Source organism: Montipora capricornis, chromosome 8 (genome assembly GCF_036669925.1).
Source record: "Montipora capricornis isolate CH-2021 chromosome 8, ASM3666992v2, whole genome shotgun sequence".
Lineage (NCBI taxonomy): Eukaryota > Metazoa > Cnidaria > Anthozoa > Scleractinia > Acroporidae > Montipora > Montipora capricornis.
The window spans coordinates 47,058,165-47,068,164 of NC_090890.1; the positions used below are offsets into that span (position 1 = coordinate 47,058,165).

At 39.0% G+C, this 10,000-nt stretch overlaps 2 protein-coding genes across 2 annotated transcripts in view; one reads left to right on the top strand and one right to left on the bottom strand.

Moving 5' to 3' along the window:
• LOC138060233 (coiled-coil domain-containing protein 33-like) overlaps positions 1–7,881 on the bottom strand; it is a 36,680-nt gene extending 28,799 nt beyond the window's left edge. The window contains exons 1-3 of the mRNA XM_068905970.1: positions 7,729–7,881; positions 6,177–6,445; positions 2,290–2,589 (exon numbers count right to left, since the gene is read on the bottom strand). Coding sequence (XP_068762071.1) covers positions 2,290–2,589; positions 6,177–6,435 — 559 coding nt within the window. The 5' untranslated portion in view covers positions 6,436–6,445; positions 7,729–7,881. The remainder of the gene's footprint in view (positions 1–2,289; positions 2,590–6,176; positions 6,446–7,728) is intronic.
• Positions 7,882–8,965: 1,084 nt separating this feature from the next.
• Positions 8,966–9,574, top strand: LOC138014074 (uncharacterized). The gene has a single exon (XM_068861103.1). It carries the CDS (start codon positions 8,966–8,968, stop codon positions 9,572–9,574), a length of 609 nt encoding a protein of 202 aa, XP_068717204.1.
• Positions 9,575–10,000: the final 426 nt, after the last annotated feature.

Consider the following 10,000-nt stretch of genomic DNA (forward strand, 5'->3'; position numbering starts at 1 on the left):
AGGTTCAATCAAAAATTTATGATTATGATGATGAAGATGATCACAATATCTATGACATTACTTTCTGTGAAAAATTGTGGTTTAGACAGATATCCTGTGATTATTCCAGGAAACATAAGGCTGTCTACTAAACATTATGAAATCTTAAGGACGGTGCCTACTAATTAAAGATATTTTTTTCCCGATGTGTGATTATGCAGGAAATGGAGATCTTAACAAGTGTTATTGAAATCCTAAAAGAAAATTGGGGGTAACCACGCATTTTTCAAAGATAATTGATGAATAATATTTGTAAAAAGCTTTAAAATACAAAGCAATGTATGACGTTCTTTCTCAAATTGAAGCTCAATTATCTCTTAAAAATGCATGGTTACCCCCAATTTTCTTTTTGGATACCAAGAGTACTTACAGGTACTAAGATGTACTTTCTCCGGATAGTTTTAAACAGCGCAAAAATTATCCCTGTATTAGTAAGCATCGGCGATAGGAAATCCGAGTATCTCGAGATGCGCAGAACGTATGCACAGTAACAATAGTAGGCACCGTCCTTAACACCTTAACAATCACTTCACCTTTCCATTTGGAATTTAAAATAAACGTAGCTGCCTCATCCTTCCTGTTGTTCTCCCTATAACTAATTCTGTGATCACTGTTGTCTCTGTCCTCTACAAACCCAGACTGAGTTTTATTGTAAGTTGTTCTACAGCTTTGCTGCTGTGATTCCTGGTGTATCAATGATACCAAATTCTCTTCATTAAGCTGGACTGGACTGCGATAGGCATGCCAAGGATCAGGTTGATTTTCTATTCTTGACTCTGCTTCCACAAGCCCACTTTCTATTAGTCCATTAGGATCGTCCCCAGACATTAATATCATCCCTGTGAGCAAGTCATGCCTGTATATTTCTGACTGCCCTAACTCATGATAACTATCTGCTAGCTTTCCTGTTCCTTGCTCTTCCCGATTAGGTAGTGGACCAGCATCTTTCAAATGCTCTTCTATGTTATCCCCTGCAACATTACAAACTGAAGTTACCTACTGTATAACATGTATACATTTCACCTGTAGACATACAAACAAAACAGCATATCCAGTATAAAATTCCCCATAATTTACTTTCAAATGACAAAATTTAAACTGTTATAGTTAGGGTCAGATTTGCGAATACTTTGCTAGGAAATCAGAGTTGTGACAAATGTCCTTAAGTTTCTTCCTTTCTTTATTTCTTTTTCTGCTCAATCCCTTGAGAGTTCATACCACTTGCAGGAATTTCCAACTTAAGCTCTTCAACTGTAAATTTTTAACCACAAATTAATCCAGAGTTACATCTTCCGTTGAGCACCTGGTATTATCACAATGAGACCAAGATTGTTCTGGATGATGTTTGCAACTCACACACAGAAATGACTTCCTCGTCAGATTCCTGTCCTTCTCTGTCCTGCAGCACGAATTCTGAGAATTCATTTTCCACATCAAAACTTGGACAAAAGTTGGCTAAACTTCCTGCCTTTTGCTGCTGTTCAAGAATATTCCAAGCTGCCCTTCTAGCTAAAAGGAAGTGATACACTGAACAACCTATGACAATCAGCTTCTGTACTATTTTTGTAACTACTACGTGTATTATAATAATACAGTCTTGAGTCAATTGCTACATGTAGCCTTAGAAATAGTATTATGTCCAGGTATTATCTCAGATTGTATAAATGAACAGCTTTTGAAATTCGAATCATGCTCTGCAACTTAATAAAAGACTAATTTGTAAATTACATAATTTATTAAATTTAAGTACCAATCACCACCAAAAACTTTAACACTAAATTATTTTCTTCAGCTGTGATATTACACTACAGTGTAAATCGCTTCTTCAAAGTCTCTGTTCTATAGGCTATTCAAAACGTGGAAAACAACCACTTTAATTTTATCTCCAAAGGATCACAGAAGGTGAATACCGGTAGGTTCAATACTGCAGTGACATCACAAACTATTTATTTTAATCACTTTGAGACCATTCTTTAATTTCAAAGCAGCTTTGCAAAGTAGTTTGTGATCAGTCCACCCAGCATTCAAACCATTTCCCTTTCCCTAGCTGCACAGTCATGGATCAAACCAGAGCAAGTTATCCCTTTCTTGAGTTTACAAGGAAAGGTTAATTGAAGTAAAAAACATGTATGTTTGGCACAAGTGCAGAAAATAAATTTATTGTTGGGGAAGAAAATTTAAATTTTGTTGAGGTTGGAGGTATTTAAAGAGATACCTAACAAAACACATAACAACATAATTATTATTTACCTTGAAATTCTGTTTCAGGTTCTTTAACCTGCTCTAGTTTCACAATTGCCCTTATCACACCGCAACTGGAAGTAAAACCTTCATCCTCCAAAAGTTGAGTTAACTTGATATTGGTCTCAAACTGGTAGAGATTGCTGGAATCTCTATCAGATGGGGTTTTCCGTCGCATTGCAGAAAAGAGAGTTGCCTTTCTTGGAAATACGTCAAATACTGCCTCACCATACTTGGTTTCTTCGTCCATGGGATTCTCAGGCACACTAAATGCCTCCAAAACAAGTTGAACATTTCCTTCAGCACTCTCTAACAATTTAGTAAAGAATAACAAACCGACAGTTAAGCGATAGCCGACATGTTAAGCTACAACATTTACGATAATTGACAATATACGTGAAATCATTGCAAGGGAGAGTGAAGAGTATATTAAAATTTAGAATTAATATTAATAACAATAATAATAATAATAATAATTTTATTATTATTATTATTATTATTATCAGGGATCGCGTTAACGCAGAAATCGTGCATTTTTACGCAAATAAAATCCAAAAAATGCATCATCGAAATTTTAATGTGTCCCAGGACGCAAGGCACTGACTTAAATAACTCACACAACTTGCTTTGATTTGTCAGTATATTCTGTTGTTTGTAAAACTGTTGGAGCGATCTGTGATCATAATTGAAGTTCTAAGAAATGGGGTTTAAAACATCTAAAAAGGTTAAAACTAAATTTTCGACCGCCTTCTGCGGTCTTCTTCAGAGGAATGTACTCTGCAAGTCACTGAATGCAAATATATAGCAAAAGACGTCACTGTTCGTTGCTCCTAGGGGAGGAAACCAGTGATGCGTAAACCTTTGGAAAGGGTGCTCTTTCATTAACAGAGTTCTTGTCCAGGAATGAATGTAACGGCTCTAGAAAAAGCCTTTGTCGGCCGGTCCTATGCATATGCATCACTATTAATTAATTCCAAGTTGGTTACTCTCTTTTTCTCATAATTTAAAACATATTCTTTTTCTCGCAGAGGGTCACTAAGATTTTGAGACCCCCAAAAAATGCTTTGGACCCCAATTTGGCCGAACATGCGGGTCCCAGGACCCAGATTGAAAAATCCTAGTGCCATCCCTGATTATTATTGTTATCATCAATATTATTACAATTCTTCAAAACAAACAAAAGATTAGTGCAAAAATTATTCAAAATTTAACATTTTCTTTAGTCAACATATTTTCCAAGATCTACCATGACAAAGGGGACATCTTTTTTGAGTGGATGTTATCATGTAGGGGTTGGTTAACAATAATTATTATTGACCCCTGAACTACCTCCCACACATTGACAAGTAAAATAATGCCTGGTGTTAGATAGCCTCCCACGCAGACACTCTTACGGCTATACATGCATGACCTGCTATATACATGACCTGCTAATCGCCCTTTCTCGCAGTCGGAGACCGAATTGCTAAGGGCGTGGCTCAACGAGATCGGACCGAAGGAGCTGTGCTGCTGGCTAGGCGCTCGGCCCCTGAACACGACCCATGTATGACCTCGGAGCACAGCACCACAGCCTGATGGAATAGACTGTGAGTCGATTTTGCTGAGGGAGGAAAACCGGAGTACCCAGAGAAAAACCCTCGGAGTCAGGTTGAGATCGACTGAAACTCAGCCCACATACGATCCCGGGGCCGAGAGTTGAACCTGGGTCGCAGAGGTGGAGAGCACGGTTGATAACCACTAAGCCATCCTGACTCAAGCATTCTAAGCCATCCTGACTCAAGCATTCCTCCCACATGAACTTCTGCTGAGATGAGCCACACATTCCTTTGCCATTGCTAAGTAACTGTCATTTGGAAATCGTGTACACGTGGGTTACGTACATTGTAGGAACCAATCGGTGCTGTGTACTGTAGATTGCTCCCCTGGGAGAATCAATGCATCAACTTCTTCTTTGAATGAATTATGAAAGAGATGATGCCTTTCCAAAATGTTCCTCAGAAACATTAATTTTGTTTCCTCACTGTGGTATACATTGTACATTTGCACTCTCGTGATTCAAAATGCGAGTGCTTAGGAAGGGTATGGTGTCATTTCATCTAAATATTAATTAATTGAAAGTGTCATGAACTTTATATATAAATACGAATAAAAATATTAAAGTATTGCAAGTGTATTATTTAATTTTAATTAATTTTTGAACTGCACGAGAACCTTCAAGAGCAATGAACGCAACTACATGTAGGACAGTAGCGAAAATGGCAATGGTTGTCTCTAAAAATTGATTTAATTTTTTTTGTGTTGCGAACTGATTGTTTGTTAAGTCAGTGTTTCTTCGACTTGAAAAATAAAAGCAAACCTCAAATCAGTTCAACCAAAGGACTACAAGAAATGGGGTCATTTGAACGAAATGACTCCACTGAAATAGCGCAGAAAGAAATGTAAATTAATATGACCTCACTCCCAAGCGAACGCCACAAGTACGTAGGTTTGAAATGCACGGGACCAAAGTTTTTCAGCCATACTTAACGAATTAGAACTACCGTACTCATTCTGTGACGAGCCATAAAAATCTAAGCCGAAGCATGAAATTTATACGCTACAGTTTCCCTTTGATAAGAATTTAAGCCAGTGATTTTAAATTAAATGCACTTGGAACACATGAAGCCCATTCTCTTGCAGTGACCATATTTCTCAGGGTCCAAAGTGCACTTCCAGAATCAGGCAGCAGCCCAGTCAAAACGATTTTGAGTATTAGGCAAGATGGTTTGAGTAGCAGGCATCTGACCCTTGCCCGATAAGGGGGTCCAGGCCATGCTCCCCTGAAATATCTGAAAATTCGACTTCAAATGGTTGGATCTGGCACATTTTAGGAGAAAACTGGGCCCCTCTTTTTAGCTTACTCATAACAGTCTACTCAAGAGCTTTTTTCCTCAAATGCCAGTTATTTTCCAAGTTGTTTTCAATCAGTAGCTTGATCGGGAAAGTCCTTGTGACATCGACAATGTTAATCAAACTCTTCAAATCGTCAGAAATACATTGCATAAATGCAAAACTATTAATAGGTTTCCAAGTCAACAGAACTGAGATCTTACGAAAATTTTAGAAATTTTCCGAGAAGGCAGTGAAACTGCTTTGACTGCTGACAGTTTATGTGGCTCATTTTCCCATGTCATGTTTAAGGCTTTTCTGGTCCAGTAACCCTGCCGTTCCGCATTTGTTTCCAAATTTTTCTCGAATTTTTAGCTTTATTCACCATAAGAAATGTCGATATACATTTTTTGGTTTATACTACCGGTATTAATTTTGGTCTTGTGGAGACCTCACATTAATTTCTTATCGATGAAATTTTGTAGATGGCAGATATTCGTTGTTGGCGGCAAAATCGCCACCTGCCGGCACATTTTGACTGGGCTGTGGAAGTCCGTTGTGATTGGTCTACTTATTAAAATTCCGGCTCATTTCAGCAGGTGCTCATGGGGGAGGAATGCATGGCAAAGCCCTAATAAGAGTGTCGGCGTGGGAGGCTAGGTGTTAGACAGAGTAAAATCTATTATAAATTAAAGTCTTGCTCCTTGGAGTCAATGGGTTAAGTGTGCTTTTTATCATAAAGCAACAACCCACATGACATTAGTCCGATATTGTTCTATTTGCAGCATATTGACATCATTTTTTAATAGTCCAACAAAAAAACAGCGGATGGAGGACTTGTTGATGTGAATTGCTAACGAACTGGTTAAAATTAGGTTGAGGAGTTAAGCCAACAAAAAAACTGCTGCTAAACAAACTTTGAGCAAATGAAAGGAATAAGTGATATGATTGTACACATTCACCACCCTTGATGAAAAGAAACTCAATAGCCTGAGAAGGCTTGAAGGTTGCAGCATTACTGTACCAACCTGGTGGCATCCAAAAGGAGATCATTGGGTCAATGAATGTTTTAAGTGTTTCTGGATCACCATCCTCCAGACATGTCTCAGTTGTAAACTTGTGACCATCCAATGCATTTTGAGAATTTCCAATATACAGTTTAACTTTTGAAGGATTCACCAGATCTCCCACAATTCTCAGTATAAGAAAGTAACGTCCAGGGGTCAAAAAATGTACACTCAAGATTTCGATGGTGAATTGTAAGGGAAGGTCATCATTGGCTTCCATCCTGCAGGAACTATCAGAAATTAAAACTTTAAATTTAATCTTTTTGAAATAGGCATTAATCACAGTTGTCTTTTCTGGCCCAGGAAATTACTTACAGTACATGTAGATTCTCAAGAAGTGGTCCCCATATCACAGGTGTAGCCCCGTAAACCCATACAGCGACCAAATGTTACTTGTATCCTAAATGCAACTGCACACTTTAATTACGTACAGAGCTCTGTATTTACAAATGGACTGAGACTAGTAGTTAACCTGCTATATAGATCACATACTTATTTCACAAATCAGATTACAGTTAAAAAAATATATATTATTATTTTAAACCACAGCACTGAAACTTGTTGCTTATGGCAACTTGTCGGTGAAAAAATGTGATGCAATCAATGGTCTTTGTCTCAATGACCTCAAAGACCTGACCCTCCATGTCGACCGTGCCGATGGTACACGTGGTGGCTTTTTGTCTGGCCGGAAGCCGAAATCCTGGAGTCCTAGAGTTTTCTGGAGTCCGATTACATTGAAGGTCAAAGATGTGTTACATTATCAGTTACACGCGCCCCTCAACAACTTCGATCAAATGTTTCAAATGTTTACATGATGATGCTCTTGTTCTCTTGGCGGCAGTTGAATTTGTCATGGAAACATTTGATTGATGTCCACCCGATGAAGGGCGCTTGTTACTGATAACCGCTTTAATATGTAGTCTAGTTCTATAAGGTCAGGCAGAAAAAAATTGAAACAGACAGCCAAGTTAATTTCCGCGATCCACACTTAAAACAAACAAAATCCATAATCCACGCTGAAATATTGAAGAAATTCGGGATCCGCTGAGCGTTCAAAATCCACCAATCCACAAAATGTGCCCTCAAAATCCGAAATCCGAGTAGTTTTTTAGCCGAATCCACCGATCCGCGAACGTATTCACCCCCCTCCTTATTAATCATGTTACCTTTTCCTCTTACATCGGCACGGGGAACAATTATTAAGAGGGGCAATCATTTTAAATGTCTCCTGAAAATGTACTTAATTAATATCGTTGTTTACACTCCAATCCGGTTAAGTGAGATAAAACCGCGAAACATGATAACCGAGTTCATGCCCGCCAAACGAGTCGCAAATTTTCCTTTCAAAAAGAAAGGAAAATTTTGAAATGTATGACAAATGGTCCGATTAGGCAGATTATTTTTGCAGTTGTGGGCTGAAATGACGAAGTCAAAATGTTCATTTGTTGACATAATACGAACTAGCAAATACAGCTGTCAACCATGATTTTAGTCTATCATTTGATCTACTCACCTGTACTTTTCTATCTCCTCTTAATAACTAGGTCACATCTTCAGGAAATGAGAATATCTGATTCATGTTTGCTTTTTGTCTTGCAGGTGATCGCTGGAAAAATTTAATTAGCAACCAAGTTGCAGCAGCTGCTTTCCGCCATACTTTGATTTGCATTGGACCATTTGACCTGGGGTCGAAAAGGGGTCGAATTAGTTGATCGCGGGAGGTCTGAGTATGAGCGGCAGTCACCGCCAAAAATACGAAGTATGTCAAAAGGACAAGGATCTCATGGATATACAGACCAACCATAACTCTAAAAAAATAACCATTCTAAACCAGTTTCTAGACCTAAATATTGCTATAGCAATAACATAAACGAAAGTTTAGACCTAATCACTGAAATGGGCACTTCGATTTAATATGTAAAATGAGAGTTTTAACCTAGGGGACTAGCCTCGTGGTGGGTATATCCATGAGATCTTTCCCGTCAAAAGGAATATAGCAACGTCAATCTCAAAGGAGACCAACCAAGGATCTATCTACTATCTATCTATCTATCTACCGTTTATTTGCCTCCATCACAATAACTGATGATTCTTGCAAAATATTGGAAACGGCCAGTGGTCGATTTATAAATAAATAGATAAATAAATAAATAAATACATCAATAGATTAAAGTAATTATAAATAATAGTATGAATTAAATTAAAGGCAGTTTGTGAATGACATCAGAGAAGAGGCATAATTTTACTGTCTCATTTGGCAAAGCGTTCCACTCGATTATTGTTCTTGGAAAGTAGGAGAATTTATAATAATCAGTAAAAGCGAATGGGACCTCATAAGCTTGGTTGTTGACATGACGGCCCAGTGGCTTCAGATATTTCACAGTGTCTATTCCAGTTTGGTCATTGTGGATTTTATAGAACATGACTAGTCTATCCTCTTTCCGCCTTTCTTCAAGGGTGTGCCATTGCAATTCCTGTAGCATCTCATTAACACTTGATACGTAATTGTACCGGTTTAAAACATACCGAGCTGACGTCTCTGTACCATTTCCAGTTTTTTTACATTTTCTTTGGTAAAGGGATCTGTAGTGTTTGTATGTACATCCGGGATCTCTCCAGCGCGGGAACCCGGTGACCGTGTGGGCATGGGACGAGTGATTGTGTAGGAACAGTGTGAACTAGGCGAGTGTTTGATTATTGTTGCGATTAGCGTCGTTGTGATCTATAAGGACATTACATTGGCGACGAGGATGGCCAACAAAGGTTTATTACCTATGGATTTGTCGGGATCTGCTTCGCAAGTGGCGGAGAAATGGCGTAAATGGAAGCGTGCCTTCGAATACTATGCCGAGGGCAAAGGCATTGACAATGCTCGAAAGAAGACTTCTCAGCTCTTACATTTTGCCGGGATGGAGGTCCAAGACATCTTCGAAGATTTGCAAGATCCTGGTCCCATTCCTGAGTCAGGTGACAATGCTTTTAAAATAGCGATTCGAAAACTAGATTCCTATTTTCATGTGGAGGAAAACATCCCATACGAGCGCCACGTTTTTCGCCAGTTGGCACCAAAGGAAGAGGAGACCGCTGACCAGTTTATGGTTCGACTGAGAAAACAGGCACGACATTGCAATTTTGGGACTGGTTTAAACGATAATTTGAGGGATCAGCTGATAGAGAAGTTAAAGGATTTTGAGCTCAAGAGAAAGCTGTTAGAGCAGAGGAATATCACACTAGAAGAGGCGTTGGATAAAGCTCGTGCATGGGAAGCGGCCGGTCGACAAGCATCAAACATGACAACAAGCCTTCCACTGGCTGACGGAAACAGTATCAATGTGGTTAAGGAGCGGCAGCAAATTTAAACAACGAATGCTGAGAGGAGAAAGTGCTACAATTGCGGAAGAGAGGGTCACCTGGCCAGAGATAGGAACTGCCCTGCAAAAGGAAAGAAGTGTGCAAAGTGTGGAAGGTATGGACATTTTGCTGTGTGTTGTCGTGGTGAGAGGGATAGTGATGTGGTTGGGGGAAAAGCGATGAAGCAACAAAGGATTTCTGGCGGACGACCACGTCACGGAGCTAATTTTGTGGGGAATCAGGAGGCATCGGAGAGTGATGAGGATTGTGCCTTTGCATTTATGGTGACTGAGACGACAGAAGAGATATGCCATACTATTAGCTGTGATGAGCCCGTGATTGAGATTTGTGTTGATGGCATTAGTACAAAAGCGCTTATTGATTCTGGCTCTGTAAGTAATCTCATGGGGATGAGTAAATACGAAGAGCTCAAA